Source organism: Sturnira hondurensis, unplaced genomic scaffold (assembly GCF_014824575.4).
Source record: "Sturnira hondurensis isolate 20B ecotype Veracruz unplaced genomic scaffold, ASM1482457v3 Scaffold0015509, whole genome shotgun sequence".
Lineage (NCBI taxonomy): Eukaryota > Metazoa > Chordata > Mammalia > Chiroptera > Phyllostomidae > Sturnira > Sturnira hondurensis.
This window is the reverse complement of record NW_028088140.1, coordinates 8,857,625-8,874,904: the sequence shown is the minus strand read 5'-3', so window position 1 is coordinate 8,874,904 and position 17,280 is coordinate 8,857,625. Positions and strand designations below refer to the sequence as shown.

The 17,280-nt window shown below is 45.7% G+C and overlaps 1 protein-coding gene across 3 annotated transcripts in view; it reads right to left on the bottom strand.

Annotated features, from left to right (window-relative positions):
- CRACR2A (calcium release activated channel regulator 2A) overlaps positions 1–17,280 on the bottom strand; it is a 149,026-nt gene that overhangs the window by 32,433 nt on the left and 99,313 nt on the right. For 2 of the 3 annotated variants that reach the window (XM_037064710.1, XM_037064709.1), the window contains exons 12-15: positions 14,273–14,600; positions 10,872–11,004; positions 5,273–5,354; positions 5,045–5,159 (exon numbers count right to left, since the gene is read on the bottom strand). In XM_037064710.1, coding sequence (XP_036920605.1) covers positions 5,045–5,159; positions 5,273–5,354; positions 10,872–11,004; positions 14,273–14,600 — 658 coding nt within the window. Of the gene's footprint in view, positions 1–5,044; positions 5,160–5,272; positions 5,355–10,871; positions 11,005–14,272; positions 14,601–17,280 lie in introns of those variants that run through there. The other variant, XR_005069204.1, reaches the window with a different exon arrangement.

The window sequence follows — 17,280 nt, the reverse complement described above, 5'->3', positions numbered from 1 at the left end:
AATCATTCTATCTCAGAGAATAGGCCCCGGCACCTGTTTTGTCTGAAAGCTGCACAGGTGATACTGATCCTGGGTTTATCCAGGTTTGAAAAAGTCTTGTAGAGTTTAACTGTACCTTTCTCTAATTTTAAAAAAGGAGAACTCAAACTACAAATTATACAAAAAAACCCTTTCTACGCACAAATAATTCTGCATTAGCCACATGGACGTGCCATCTCAGCCTGGCTTCCTGAGCCCTTAGAGACACTAGAGCTCCATGGAGATTCCTGCTGGGTGCATGCTGACAATGATTTTCAGCCCCGCCCCATATAGGAACATGCCAGACATCTAGCCCATGGCACAGTTCTTCTGAAGGTGATTGAACTCATGCTCCAAGCTGTGACCAAGGCCCTCTGATATTTCTTCACCTCCACCATAAGCACCAAATTCAACCTGATCTTCCACCTCTCCTAAATCTCAGGCTCTCTATGAAACACAGGAGGCTTAGAATCTATATATGCTAATGATGGCAGAGAGGTCAGCTCCATAAATTAGTCTCCATTCATCCCTATAAATCCTAAACTATTTGAACTGCTTCTACCCAGCTCTAGTATATATCAAAATTCAAATACTGAGGAATACTTAAGTGTTTGCAGCTAGGACATATATGACAAACCCACAGTTAACATCATACTCAATAATGAAAAGCCAAAAGTTTTCTCTATAAGCTCAGAAACAAGACAGAGATGTCCACTTTCATTACTTTTATGCAACATAGTAGTGCAGGTTCTGGCCATGGCAATCAGACAAGAAAAAGAAACAAAATGCAACCAAATTGGAAAGGAAGAAGTAAAATTGTTATTATTTTCAGATGATATGATACCATATATAGAAAACTCAAAGATTACACCCCAAACCTATTAAAACTAATAAAGAAATTCAGTAAAATAGCATATAAAATTATTATTTTAAATTGATTACATTTTATACACCAAAACAAATAATCAGAAAAATTATTAAGAAAGCAACCCCATTCACAATTTCATCAAAAAGAATAATACTTACAAATAAATTTAACCAAGGAAGCAAAAGACTTGTACTCAGAAAACTGTAAGACCATGAAGAAAGAAACTGAAGAAGATACAAACAAATGGAAGCATATACCATGCTCATGGATAGAAAGAATTAACATTGTTAAAATGTTCATACTTCTCAAAGCCATCTACATTTTCAATGTAATCCTTACAAAAATACCAATGGCATTTTTCACTGAATGAGAAGAAATAATCCTAAAATTTATATGAGACCACATGATACTCTGAATAGCCAAACCAATTTTGAGGAAAAAAAAGAACATAGTTGGAGGAATCACAATATGTGATTTCAAATTATAGTGTAGGTTACAGTAATCAGAACAATATGGTACAGGCACAAAAACAGACAGATCAGTAGAACAAAATAGAGAACCAGAAATAAACCCAAGTCTCTATGGTCAATTAATCTATTACAAAGGAGTTAAGAATATACAATTGAATAAAGACAATTTCTTCAATAAGTGGTGTCGGGAAAACTGGACAGATACATGCAAAATAATTTTCTCATACCATATATAAGAATAAACTTAAAATGGATTAAAGACTTAAATGTAAGACTCAAAACCATAAAAATCCCAGAAGAAAACATAGGAAACAAACTCTTTGACATCATTCTTAGCAATATTTTTAATGTGTCTCTTTGGGCAAGAGAAACAAAGGAAAAAATAAACAAATGGGACTACATCAAACTAAAAAGTTTTTGTACAGCAAAGGAAAACATCAACAAAACAAAAAGATAGACCACAGAATGGGAGAAGATATTCACCAATGATATATCTGATAAGGGGTTAATATCCAAAATATATAAGAAACTTATACAACTTAACACCCAAACCCCCCTGATCTGATTAAAAACTAGGCAGAGGATTGAATAGACATTGTCTCAAGAGGACATACAGATGGTATATTAAAAGATTCTCAACATCACTAATTATCAAGGAAGTAAAAATTAAAGCCACAGTGAGGTATCATCTCACACCTGTCAGAATGGAAATCATCAATAAATCAACGACAACTGTTGGCAAAGATGTGGAGAAAAAGGAACCCTCACACATCAGTGAGACCCTATTAAAGGAAGATTGGTGCAGCCACTGTGGAAAACGGTATAAAGGGTCCTCAAATAATTAAAAATAGAACTTCTTTGTGACCCAACAATTCCACTTCTGGGTATAGATTTGAAGAAACACAGAACACTAATTCCAAAGAATATATGTACCCCTATATTCATTGCAGCATTATTTACAATAGCCAGGATATAAGGAAGCAAGCTAAGCGTTCATTGATAGACAAATGGGTAAAGAAGATGTGGCACATGTATGCAATGGACTCAGACATAAAAAGGAATGAAATCCTGCCATCCGAGACAGCATGAATAGGCCCAGAGGGCACTGCGCTGAGTGAATTAAGTCAGACAGCAAAGACAAATACTGTATGATTTCACTATATGTGAAATCTAAAAAACAAAATGAACTAACAAATGAAACAGAAACAAACTTATAGACACAGAGGACCAACTGACAGTCAGTAGATGAGAAAGGATTGGGGAGGACTGGTAAAAAAGGTGAAGGCAAGTACAGATTGAAGAAGTACAAAATAGCAGTTACAGAATAGTCATGGGGATGTAAAGTACAGCACAGGGAATATAGTCAACAATATTGTAATAACTATGTATGGTGCCAGGTGGGTGCTAGACTTATCAGGGTGATCATTGCATAAAATATATAAATGTCTAATCACTGTTTTGTATACCTAAAACTAATATAATATTGTATATAAACTATAATTAAAAACAAAAGAAAAAGAAAAATGTCTGTGGCTTGGAAAAGAATGGGTGACCTTTTTATCCTTAAAGTCATGGTCTCAATTTCCTAATTTGAGAACCCTCTCATCTAGCAAAATGGTGCCTGGGCCTCCAATGCACCAAGCTGAATGGTGTAGAGTGCCTCTGACTGCCATGGCACTGAGGGGCCCAGACCAGTGACAGCCATGCCTTTCCCTGCCTCGCCCCAGTCCCTGGGGAGTGCCATTGCGACTTCAGGGTTCCAGCAGAGGAAGTTTGAAAACCACTGGGTCAGATAAGCACGAAAGACTGCTGGAGCCTAACTTTTATGAGGAAGAAAAATCACTGGTGCAGTCAAAAAAAACATGCCTGAAACCCCAAAGTTTAAACAGGAACTACTTCCAGGTTACCATACCATTTGCTTTCTTTATTAGCTTGGTATAGAGTCGTTCAAAATGTACATTTTGTCTATTATAAATGTTTTAGGCTCAACAACTTTGAGAAATAATTTGCATTAAGCAAATTTCTGAAAAACTCTTCAATTTGACTTCCATTCTTATTCTTTATTTTGCAGGGAATGAGAAGGATGTGGATTAAGAATAGAGAAAGGAGCGGCCCAACCAGTCCAAACTACAAAGGCAACNGAAGAAAAATCACTGGTGCTGTCAAAAAAAACATGCCTGAAACCCCAAAGTTTAAACAGGAACTACTTCCAGGTTACCATACCATTTGCTTTCTTTATTAGCTTGGTATAGAGTCATTCAAAATGTACATTTTGTCTATTATAAATGTTTTAGGCTCAACAACTTTGAGAAATAATTTGCATTAAGCAAATTTCTGAAAAACTCTTCAATTTGACTTCCATTCTTATTCTTTATTTTGCAGGGAATGAGAAGGATGTGGATTAAGAATAGAGAAAGGAGCGGCCCAACCAGTCCAAACTACAAAGGCAACAGATTTTGGTGGGAAGAATCATAAATGCCAGGGACAAAAGGATGAGGAAATGAACAACTCCAGCATTCTGACTGCACAACCATATAGCACCTATTCATGCACCGAGCAATGGGTGAATGCTAGTTCTGTGCAGGCCCTGAAAGCACGGGGTTACAATGACAAAGGTGCACTTCAGTTCCCAGGAGGCACAGAGGGTAGCATGGATCCAAGGAGCAGCTATGTCCTGCAGTGCGACAGTGCAGTAAGTAGGTAAGGGGTCTAATGGACTTGAATAGTGGGTTAAATGTAAGCTCTGTGAAAACAGGAACATTGTTCCATTTACCTGCTGCTTTAATTCCCAGACCCTAGAAGGGTGGCTGGCAGTGTTTTGAATGAATAAATGAACAATGCATGCATTCTGCTGGTGGAAGAAATTGGGACGTGCTACTTGACTGCTTTGTGAATGAATCAGTGAAGCCCTATTAAAGAAAGTTAAGTGGCAAGCTCAGTCTGCCCTTGGCCTTGAGAAGTTTGCATTTGCGTGGTAAAGGGAAAACATGCAGATGGTCAGGAAGTAAAAAGGGACATATTGCAGGTATAAGTCAAAAGGCACAGTCTCACAAATAATGCAGAACTCAAACAAAGAATGTTGTTGCTTTTAGGCCCTGCCTAGGGTGACTTTGGGGTGAGCCTTGGGCCTTCATATTGTAGATCAATCTCCCCTGGTGGGAAGGGGTATGACTGAGGCCCCAAACACTGTGTGGTGTCACTCTTGGACAGGGCAAAGTTGGTTCTACTAGAGCTAGAGAAATGCAGGGGTTGGGGAGGTGGTGGTGAGAATGGGGGAACAGCACAGCTGTGACTCGGTTTAAACCATTTCTCAGGGAGACCTTCCTCGACATTCTTCTCTGTGCACCTCCTCTAATTCTGTCCCACTCATTCAGAGCACTTACTGAAATCCCAATGACAGAATTATTGGTGGAATCGTGTGTGTGTGTGTGTGTGTGTGTGTGTGTGTTTTATGTCCCATCCATCGGGACAGGGACTGTGTCTCTCTTGGTCAGTTTAGAGACCCCAGCAGCTAGCTTGGTACTGGCACTTGGGTACATGAGCACACACGGGCCTGAATTGGTTTACTCCTGGAGGACATGGGTACTGATCAGGTTTTGAAAGAGCAGAGAGCCAGGCAGGAGATGGGTAGAGAAGAAAGGAAAGGCAGGAAGCCAGTATAAGTGCCCCTGGGAAGTTACCGGCTCACCTCCACACTGCTCAGCCACTGCCGGACTGACAGGAAGGACTGTTTGGCTGTGAGGTCATACATAATGATGACGCCATCTGCCTTTCTGAAGAACTGCTGAGTGATGCAACGATACCTGCCACCAAAGGGCCACAGGTCAGGAGAAGCACAGTCTCCTCTCTGCAGCCCAGCCCTGCGGCCCATTGGGACAATGGAGGAGGCAGGGTTATATCAGGGATGGCTCCTCACCTCTCCTGCCCAGCCGTGTCCCACAGCTGCAAGGCAACCTGCGAGTCATCCACATGCACCATCTTCACACGGTAATCGATGCCTGTAAGGTAGAATGGGCCTGTTACTTCCAAATGAGAACATGATGCCCCAACATGTCTGGAGTCATGTAAGGCCAAAGGTGACAATCCTCCTGTGTAGCTCCTGGGAGGTGATGTCGGGAAATGGACAGAGTGCTGGACAGGGAGGTGTGGGGCCTGATTCTATCTCTGCCATTTATTATGAAGTCACTTAACCTCTGCGAACTGCAGGCTTTTCACTATAATACAATCCATACCCTCTTAGGGGTACTACAGTAAGGTTCAAATGAGATCGCACATGTAAAAGCAATATGCCACTGCAAAGACCATTGTTATTATCCATGAATTTACTCCCTCATTGCAAAGATGGAGGAGGAGGAAAGACTGTCCTAAAATTTTTCTCTCTCTCCCTCCCTTCCTTCCTTTTTTCCTTCCTCCCTTCTTTCTTCTCTTTCTCCTTATTATCACTTTCAAAGCTCCCCTAATAATGTTCAAATATCCTAGGGGATGGGTCATACTTTCAGACTTCCACCAGCTACTGCAAAGGTATGTGGAGGAGCAGAAGGATGGGAAGGGGTGGCAGGTAGAAGGAGAGCTAGAAGAGAAGAAAGAGGAAGGGGGAGAAGATCAAAGGCAACATTCACCCTTGAGATGGGCTTAGAGCTCCTAATCCCAGCCACTGGGCCATTCGCAATCATCTCTCTGAGGCAGTGACCCTACTTGGTGTCATGGACCACAGACAGAGGGGACAAGGTCAGGAACATGCATTCCGTGCTCACAGCGGCCCTCAGAACTTCTTTGATAATAGATATTCCTATTTCCTACATAATTTAACAATGTTCACAAGTGCTTAATGAGGTTCAAAAAGTCTCTGCTCCTTAAAGTATCAGACTTGCAAACTTCATCCCCTACCACTTTCAAAAAGGCCCAGCTCCTGAGGTCCTCACCCTGGAGGGCTTAGGGAGGAACAACACTAGCAGCTTACACCAAAAAAGACGGAAGCTACTAAAGAGACAACAAGGAAGCAGTAGATAGAAAGGTCATCCCAGCCATTGTCCCAGGCCCAGGCCAGGGCCCTTGGGCCCATGAGTGGAGGACATGTGGGAGGGTCACCACTCCTAGAGTGACTCTGGAGGCTTTGTGCTTCACGGGTGAGAACCAGAGGGAGCAGTGCCTTTGTGAGGGTGCAGAAGAGAGCAGTTTGACTCATTGGTGGAATGCTTGATATTTCTAGTTTCATATGCTATGTCTCCATCCCCACAGCACTCCCACTGTGACATCCATGTGTTACCCCCCCACACATGAGCATGCACGAACATGTACACACGCGTGCATGCACATATATGTATACACACGCACAGAGATATGTGCATGCACGTCACACCACCCACCACACCTATGAGAGATGAAGAAACAGGAATCCAGATGGCATGACTTGCCCAAGCTTGTCAGCAGTGTCAGTGAGTTGCAAACCCAGCTCTGAGGCTCATTCTTCTTTTTACACCAGCACCCTGGGCACCAAGACACCTGACAGCTTCATTTTACCTAGAAAGTCCAGGGCTAAGTGCTTCCATCCAAATGGATTGCAACTGGCTGGGAGCTGAATCCAAGGTGAGCATTCTTCTTAGCTAAAAGTAGAAGGACTTCCCCAGTCTGTGCTCTGGGAGACTGAAGGGACTGCCCACTTTCTGGCAACAACTCAGGAGAAGACCAACCACTGTCCACACACCTTCAGGGCCTGATCTGAAACCAGCCAGCCCAAGGTGGGAAGCCCCGAGGACAGAGCCCTCTCCTCGATGGAAAGGCTCAAAGGCAAAGGGGCAGCCAGGTCTCTGCTGCCTTCATGGCGCTCTGTTGCCTCAATGGCGCTCTGTTGCCTCAATGGCAAGTTATTTTTCTGGAGGACAGGATGCTTATCTTGCAGAGAGTGAGGTGTACCAAGGAGTACTGGGGAAAACGGGTTCCGTGCTGTGGTGAGCTTGGTGGGAGTCCCTGCTGGGTACTGGTCCTTCTCTTTGTAGCCTCAGACAGGCAGGTCCAGGAAGCACATAAATCCGTGGGTGGATGGGGGGAGTAGAGACATAAGGAGCCAAGTCAAACAGAAAAGGCAACACAGTAGCATAGTACCAGAGGGTCTGAAATACACAGACTCCTGAGACTACCACCAGTTCTAACATCCCAGGAGCCAGGTGACCATGTTTTGTGTTCCTGCCTCAGTTATGCCTTTGACCAGCTATGTGACATTAATGATATTACTTCATCTCATTTTGGGGGCTTCACTATCCTCATCTGTAAACTGGGGTGTGATGGAGGGTAGGGAAGGTAAGTTGGGTATTCAGGATCTATTCAGCTATCACATTCAATGAACACATGGAGGTGACCTCCACCTTGCAACCTAAGTGGTTCCTGAACGATGACTGGGAACCAGGAACTCCCATCACCACAAAGTGTGCTGTGTTGTGGGGTGGTATGGGTTAGAGCTGGTGACTAACTCCAGGAAGGGGGACAAGACAGGCCCAAGGTGTTATTTAGAGCTGGAGAAGTAGGAGTGGGAGTGCCTGCAAGTTGTCATGGGGCAAATTCCAGGGATTTCTCTGTAGAGATGGGGAGTGGGATAGAGACCTCACTGGTGGCCAAGGGCAGAATGCCTTCTATTGGGAAAAGCAGGGGTCTGTGACCCAATGTGGGGCAGAGGAAAGAGCACTGAACTCAGAGTCCTGGGTTCCAAGGAGCTTTGGTCTCTAATAATCAGTCTTCTCATTTACAGAATGAGCCCCAGTGTTCTGTAAAAATCATCTGTCAATATCTCCAGGACACCCACAATGCTTCATAAGCACCTACTATCAAAGGAATCATATGGTTCTAAGGTGGTGTAGGCAGGGTGCTCATGGCATACTGTGTATTGTAGAACTTACATTATGCACAAGTCAGGAGTCGGGTACAAGTCATGTTCCTGTGAGGCGCTGGGAAGCCAGGAAGCTCCCTTTGATGATGGAGGTGAGCTTAAAGGGGCTCCTGAGTGTGTCGGGGCTGTGTTCGTGGTTCAGGGGCTGCTGCCCTGGACAGGGGGTTGGCGACAGCTATAGAGCTCCAATCTCAGGTTGGACTGCTTTGGCCCTAGAGGGCCAGGACTTTATGGCTTTTCTGTCTCCCTAAAGAGAGCATCTTTCAGGTGGCTGGTGTGACTGTGTGTACTGACATGTGCACCAGACCAAGGCACATCACATGGCAGGGACACTGATTTGAGTTGCTGTCCTTGCATATTTTGCACAGTGTGATAAAGGGCATTCTTGAGTTGGAACCTTTGATATTTTTCTTCTCCCTATATTGTAGGTGTTTCCATAATAGGCCTCCTGGGAAGTGCAAATTAGTCTCATTTTCTCTTTTTAGAAACTTCCATCTCAGGGGCACAAGTTGGAGATGTAAACAGACCCTGATTCCCTGATTTCAACAGGAGAGGCATTACAGGCATATGCCTGCAAGGGGGCCTTTGAGGGCCTGAGGTCTTAGCATCCACCCCCTGCCTCCCATGGGCCTGTGCTTGAGCCATGACTTGTGGGGGCACACTCCTCCGAATGATCTCTAGGGAAGGCAAGGCTACCTCCACAGCTGCTTCTTCCTGCACCACCATGCTTGGCACTCATGGCTTAGCTCCAGCCCCTTTTTTCTAGGCTACAAGGCCAGACCTGGCCAGACCAGGCCAGACCCTTTCAAGCTTATTTCACGATCTCTGCCCTTCTTCCCATAAAGGTCCCCACTCTTCGTTTTGGGGTACTCTCAGTTTGGGGATGGAGTGGAGCAGAAGGGAGGGGACAGGAGGATATTCCAGATGTGACAACAGCATAGGAAAAGGCCCAGCAGTAAGAATGGCACCCTGCAGCACGTGGGAAGAGATCCACTCGCAGGAGCAAAGTTGGCAGAAAGGGCCAGTTCAGGATGAGAGGAAGAACATGGGGTTCCCCAGGAAGAGCTCTGGGCCAGGAAAAGTTTGTCTTGTGGGGCCAGCTGTCAGACAGCCAAAGGTCAAAGATGGTCTGGACAGGCACTCGGGTTTAGAAGCAGTCTTGTATGACCCCGTTCATTTTTCAGATGAGAAAAGGCTCAAGCTGAAAGAGGGAACGTGTCCACTGAAGTCACATAGCTGGTTAGTGGCAAAAGTGAGACAGATCCAGAATTTCTGATGCCCCACTGCACCTCAGCAGCCTCCCCCACCTGCACCAACCTCTATCCACCTCCCGTGGAAGGAAAATATCTTTAAAAATGTCCACCTTGATACTGAGTGCTGAGCACTCAGTACAATTCAGTATTACTAGCAACACTACAGAATGGAACAGAAGCAGTGTGTGTAGGGTGAGAGGGAGGTCAGTATCTACACCAACCAGCTAATGGGAATGTCGACAAGCCTCTTAACCTCTCTGGGCCTCAATTTCCTGATCTGTCCATTGGGCTGATAACAATACTTAGCTTCCTGGGTTATGTGAAGATAGAGTGAAATGATGTGTATAAAAGCCCACGGTAAATATTCAGATCATATCATCATATTTTCAAATATAGTTGACTTATCAGTGAGGTTAAACTTTACATAGTAGCCATTCAATGGATTTATTTTTTTAAAAAGATTTTATTTACTTATCTCTAGAGAGGAAGGGAAGGAGAGAAGGAGAGAAATATCAATGTATGGTTGCCTCTCATGAGTCCCCTGCTGGGAAATGGCCTGCAACCCAGGTATGTGCCCTGACTGGGAATCAAACCGCGATTGTGTGGTTCGCAGGCCTGAGCTCAATCCACTGAGCTACACCAGCCAAGGCTCAATGGATTTATTTTTTACTTGGTAAAAAGCTAAAAAGGTCAATATGCCTATGAGCTCAACACATATTCCAATAAAATGAGCAACTCTGGAAGAAGAGAAAAGGTCCTCTACTAAAATAACATTTTATCCAAGAGTGGGAATGCATTCAGCCATGATCGTCCACTAACAGCTGGGCCTAATGAGCTCCTACAGCGAACTCCAGCTGTCACCCAGGAGGCCCTCCCAGGATGGGTAATATTTGCTGGGTAAAGGAGCCATCTAGGGCACTGTCCTCCATCCCACCCACACACACACACTCACAATGGGAGGGGCAAGGTCCGGAAGCAGCTGGCCCATGGGGGAGGTGTGGGTTGTAGTACAGGGGTGGGGACCCTCAACAGGAGTGTGAAGATTCAGGGTCCTGTTGAAGGTGGGAAAGGAATGATAAAAGGGAGACAGGCTCAGTGAGGGTACAGGGGCCTGAAGTCTATTTTTGCCAACTTCAGTTCCTCTCCTGCTGGACATAGAAAGCTTTCAGTGGTCCCATTCCATTGGAGTGAGCCTAGTACTCTGCAGGAGGTGGACTTCACCTTGTCCCTCCCAGCCTCACTGTGGAGTGAGCAGACTGTCCTGCTCTCCCTGAGGGCCCAGGGTCTTTCCCACCAGGCTCCAAGCCCCTCTCTCAGCCCCCTTCTTATAACCTCCCCCTCCCAGAGGCTGGCCAGGGCCCAGTCTAGGGGTGAGAACTTACCTACAGTGGCTGTCATGCCCGGGGAGAACTGGTCATCACAGAATCTCCTGAGGAAGGATGTCTTCCCTACAGCAGAGTTCCCCACAAACACAATCTTGAAGAGCTGGTCTGGGGTGGAGGGAGAGCCTTCTTCCTGTGGACGGTGGACATTGTGGCCAGCTGCTGGAGTGATTGTTAGTCCCTGCTCCCAACACAACTTGCTCGACCCCTGTCCCCACGGTGTCCGGGGCAGAGTGGGGACCTCGCCTCTGCACCAGCACCAGAAGGCCACCCAGCCTCAGATGCAGGTAGCTTTGGGCTCAGGGCATCAGTAGGAGGGAAGAAGGATATTCATTCAACCTATTTGTTGTCTGTCTACAGTGTTGCAGGCCTTGTACTGGGCCTGAAGATGCAGGGAGGAGACCTGGTTTATGGTGGAATGAAGGAAGCAGGCATTAAAACAATCTCAGCACAATGTTCCATCCAAGCGCTCTGGGAGCAGGGAGGAGGAGCCAAGGATCCACAGAGCGGACATTCTGAGCTGGGGCTTAAGGCAGAGGCAGAGATTCTCTAGTGGGTGAAGGAGAGGATAAGGTGGGGTGTTTGCAGGAAGAGGGGAAACAGAAAAGAGAAGACTTATCTCTGCCACAGGGCTGAGACAGCCTGGGCTGGGGTAGGGGCTTTTTTTCTGCCCTTTCATTAGAAGACAGAGGATACTCTTGCCTCTTCGCCCTTTGCTCTTTAGTCCCATCTCATCAGCTTCCATCTAGGCTCCCCATCTGCCCTGGGAACAAAGGCAAGACAGTCTCCACCTAGTAGGCTGAGAATCTGTGATACCAGGCCACTGGGCAGAGCATTCCCAAGTCTACCAGCCACTGGCCCTCCTTCTCTGCTGCCCTGCAACAGGAGGGGCTGGCGGTTGGCCACCCATTAGTACGGAATACTGAAACCCAGCAGGAAATGGACTTGCCTAGACATTGAGGGAGAGAGAGGCCAAGTAAGGCCCAACCTTCCCGCAAAGCATCATTCCTTTCCTCCCAGCCATCCTTCCTTAGGGAGAGCTGTTTGCTCACTCTCCACTGTCCTGCCTTCAGGCGCAGCCCAGTACTGCTGGGCCAAATGAGGAAACTCTTTTAAATCATTTAGAAATGGATTTAGGGGAATTAGCTCCTCTTGTTGAGTAAATACTATAATGGAGTGGCAGCAGATCTTAGCAGTACTTGAGTTTCAGAGAAAAGCCATTAACAGGCTTTTGGGGAGAAATCAATTCCATAGAGTATTTAAGCAGGAATTCAGGGTTAATTACAGGAATTTAAACGTAAAAAATACCCCCCACTTAAAAACTATGCCCCCTGCCTCATTTTCCTTACTCTTGCAATACTAAGGGCACCTGCTCATTGCTGTCTCCACTCAGCCTCTGTACTTCTAACTGTAATTTGTTTGAGACTAAAGCTCCCAGCAGCAATCTGCATCCTCAGGCCCAGGAAGCCCAGGGTTGGAGGAGTGGGTCCTGGCTGCAGAGGCCATACCTGACCCTTAGCCTGACCCCACTGCAACCCCCACCCCCAGGCAGGTCACTCATTTCTTTACAGGCCAAAGAAGATAAACACATTTATTGATGCTTCAGCTCCAGGCGGAATGGCACAGCAACCTCCTACTGATGTTCATGCACTTAACCTGTGTCCCTTCTGGGAACAATCCACTGGGAGCCAACTGGACTGGGGCAGGGGCTGGAGAAAGGTCTGCTGTTCCTTTCCCACCACTTAAAAAAGGCTTTACAAATAAGAGCGATGCGTGCAATTTTTTGGAATTAGGAAATACAGGTAAGTAGGAAGGAAAATAGTGATTATAATCTCCCCTACCACCCTGCAGTGGTCTATTCATGTTCTGATGCACTTCTTTTCTAGGCTTTTTTCCATATAGATGAAAGAACATACGTTTTATTGAGAGAGACTTGAGATAGTAGTATTTTATTCTTTTCACATATTATTAAATTATAAGTATTTCTCTGGGTCACTAATTTTTTTTTGAAAATGTGATTTTTAACAGTAGTGTAATAGTCTTTTGAATTAATATGCTATAGTTCATGTCCTACTGGTTTTTCAGTTGTTTGCTATTACACACTTACGTTCTTACATTAAGTGTTTGTCTGACTGACTTTGGTTGTTTCTGACAAAAGAGTGCTAGAAGTAGAATTGCCAGTTCAACGGATGTGACATTTGTAAGTTCTTGATTCTTATGATCCAACTACTTTCCAGAAAGGTTGCACCAGTTGCTGGCTCAGCCGTGTTGCATGGAGGGCCTGCCTTGCCGCAGCACCTTCAGGAGAGCAGAGCCTCTGTTGAGGCTATTATGTGGCTCCTGGTAGGTCATATTTCCTCATTGCTGCAGTCTCTCTCCCCAGCTAGGTGGCAGCCCAACCTGGTGGAGCCAAAATGTGTGGGAGCAGGGTGAGAAGGCTGGGCCAGTCTGCACCCCTCTGGGCTTCACTTCCCCATCTGCCAGAAGGAAGAATAAATTTCAGATGCCTCCTCAGATGACTGCAAGGGTCAGATGCCAAGGCAGACAAAATGCTTGGCCCTTTCCCTTTACCCCTGGCTTCTTGACACTTCTTTCACATATGGGGGAAGGCGTGGGGTGCTGAAAACCCCATCGGTGCTCCCTGCCTGCATGTGTAGGTCTGTGTGCTGACAGATAGGGGGAGAGGCCTCACCCACCAGTGGGTGATACTCACTTCTCCATCCTCCCTGGGCATTGGGCCTCCACCATTCCATCCTTCGGAGGAGTGATACGTAAGCATGAATCTTAATCTGGACCCAAGAATGACAGCTGATGCCAAAAAGGCCCTGCACAGTGGCCAGAGGAGTCTTCCTGTCACATGTGCTAATACAGCCATGGAAATGCTCAAGGTGGGAAGGACTTGATTACAAAGGGCTGTCCCAGTGTGCAGAAAGGAGCTTCTCTCACACATCCATGGACAATTCTAAAGCTGTTTTAGAGGGTCAAGTGGATGGTGGGGCAGGGATGTTCAAGGAGCCTATTCCTAGGCTCAGGTCACAAACAAGGTATGGAACATCATCACCTTGAACCAGAGGAGATGTTTTGGATGGTCTCCTTCTCCCTGCAGAGTTAGAGGAAGATCTGGTGGGAAGTTCCAGTGGGATACAGGATTTAAGTGTTACATTGAATCAGAAAAGAAAGCATAGGGTCAGGGAGTGGGGCAAACATCAGAAGTTATAAAGAGAATTCACCAGGACCCCTGAGTGCCTTCCAGGACACTCAGCTAAGCAGGGGAAGGTGGTATGGGAAGGATACAAATATGCTAACTCACAAGACCAGCTGCATTGGCCTTCTTGGGCTGCCTTTAGGACAAGGCATAGGGAGAATGCCTAACCCCAGGGGGGGGGGGGATGTGCCCTTACCTTAGACACAGCTTCCTTCCCAACAGGCTGCGTTCGGGGAGCTGTGGGCATGAGCTGAGAAGGGTGGGCCTGCTGGGTTTCCCCACCCTGGTCGAAGACTTCCTCCTCTTCTGGACATCTGCTCAGTGGCCGCTCAAAACTGCCCTCCAGGAGTTGGGGCAGGGGGTCTTCTTCAATGGAGATGATTCTGCGGAATGCCCGGGGGAGTGGACCCCCAGCCCCTTGTTCCCTGGTTCCTGATTCCTCTTCTGTAAGGGGATACCCACTCAGGCCCAGGGAGCTTCTCCTCCTCTGAATGCCAAGCCAATCTTCTTCCTCCTCTGACTTGCTATTTTGGGTGGGGAAGAAAGAAGAACAGGAAGAAAATTGTAAAATGAATCAGTATGGAAGCCACACAGCTTTTCTGACTGATGACGAAAGGGCACCATGCCTTGGGAGCAGAGATCTCCAGGAAAGCAACTAACAGACCCAGCGTTCTTTGGTTCATTCACTCAACATGTTTATGTAAGTGCCAGATGATGAGGGTGATGATGGTACAGGTGATGAAGATTATGGTGAAGGTGATGATGGTCTACCAGGTGCTAACCTAATGTCACCATCATGAACAAACAGACAAGCCCCTGTCCTCATGAAATGCTCAGCTGAGTGGAGGGTCTAAAGCAATAATGACACAATCAAACACATGTTTACAAGTTGTGAGAAATGCTGTGATGGAGGAGAAAAAGGTGTGAAGAAAGGAGCATAACAGATCTGGAAATAAAGGGTCCTGGGTGACCCATCAGGTGGTCTTGGCTCTGGTTCCAATGCCAGCGCTAACTAACTGTGTCCCCATGTAAAACACTTTGAGCCTCAGTTTCCTCAGCATAAAATGTGACCCACTGCCCTGTTGACCTTACAAATAAGGCAATGAATAAAAAAAGACATGCAAAGCAGCCCTTGGCAATGTGACAGAGGCGAATTGCTGCTCTGGAGTGCCCCCACTAACCAGATGTCTGAGAGGCAGCTGCCCACTAGCAAAGGGGCTTTGAGTCAGAAGGAAGCCAGGCAGGGTAACTTGACCTGCCATTCCTTCCTTCTTCTTTCTTTTTCTGCAACCCTGCAAGTCAGAATCGGGAGGAAGTGGCCTCCGAGCCTAAGTGCATGTCTGCTTCCAGGAGAATGTGAGCATCAAGAATGAGGAGAAACAGCAGGTGGTGCAGAGATGCTGGGCCACTGCACAAGCTGTACTTTCAGAGTTTTGGAGAGCAAAGGCCTCACAGATCCTTCCTGACACAGGTGTTCCCCTAAAGTCTTTGTGAGCGATTGAAGCTGAGAAGTATTTTAAAGGGGACAGAAGTTTTAACAGTGAAGATCTTTAGTCCCAAATTGGTACCCATATACCCATCTGCACATGCACACACATGTATACATATGTGCACCACACATGCAAGGATTAGAGAAGTGGATTGGACAGAGTGATGAGGTGACAAGTCAAAGGAGAAAGAAGGCAGGCATAGGACACAGCACACGCAGAGAGAAGCCTCCTTCAACTTCCCCTCTGAATTACCATATTTATTACCCCTAAGGGCCAACAGTAGGAAGGAAAAAATGCAGGTATCACTGTTCTGAAGTTAAATGCCATTCTGAAAGATAAATTAAGACATATTGTTTGGTCACAAAAATGGTGATTTAGTGTAGGTCCCTTGATAAAAAAATAAAGAATTTGTAGCAATTCAAGGGCCTTTCCACTTTTTTATGAGATCAGTTTTTAATAGAAGCTGACTGTCTTCTTTCCAACAAATTTCTTTTCTACTCTAATAAGCCTACTGTTTATCTGCTTTTGAACAAAATTGGTATTCCCATCCATTCTCAATCTGCTCACACACACAAGATTGCATGTGTGAGCAAGTGTGGCCACACAGCATGTTTTTTCAAAGGCCTCACACCCAAAAAAGAAACAGCCACTGAAATGGCCCTGGAAAAAAGTATTTCTTGGAGAAAGCTTTTTATTTGGGGAATTCTCAAGCACCGTTGACATTCTGTAATACCTTCGGCTTAGCACAACTAAGTTCCATTTTGTTTTTCCACCAATGCTGTGTGCTGGCAGTAGACAGCAGTCTCCTCGGCTGAAGCCTGTGGTGAAACTCAGGCTCACAAGTCGTGGCTTACTTGCTTATTGTCTGTGTCCTCCAGAGACAGGGTCTGTTTTGCTCACCACTGCATACCCGGCACACAGCACAGTATCTTGCACATAGTAGGTGCATGATAATAGATATTAATGGCAGGACTCATGTTTAATTTATCTTTGGAATCTTCACAAAACTCAAACAAAAGTGTACTACAAAGCAGGCAATCAGCAAATGCTTGTTGAATGAATGAATCAATGAATATACTCAGTTCTGAGGAACCAACAGGCCAACTACTGCACAAACTTAGCTCCCAAATTGTATCTCGCTGTTCAGCTACTTAGAAAGGAATTCATGGTGATCAGGTCCAAAACTTGACTCATCAGTTGCCTGACATCCCAAAGTCACTTCCCTTTGCCTGTCTATTTCCTGCTTCCTGTCCTCAGTGTCTCCTAGATGACAAGTTAGCACACTTTCTTCCCAGATCTAACACTAAGGCGTCTGGCTGCCTCTACCTCTCTGCGACCATCAACATGAATGGAGCATGTGGCAACAAGAGGAAGAAAAAGGAGACTGGCTCATCTCTCTAAATGAGCAAAAATCCCCTCTTTTCGGGACTCAATCATGTGTTGTTTAACAGGAACAAAACATGTCATCTTTGAGTTAATTAAATATGAATCATTGAAAGGACTCTGCCAAGCACAGGCCCTATTCTTATCTGTAAAGGAGTTCAACTATTGGAGATTCCATATGATACTTTAATTGCCCGTTAGAGAACAAATGGTCATGCCCCTGAAAAACCAAGTACATCCATTCTGCTCAGCGGACAACAGGACATTGTCACACTACACCCTCCATCTCTAGCCCTGAGCTCCCTCCCGTGTTCTCTCTCTTCTGCTCTTT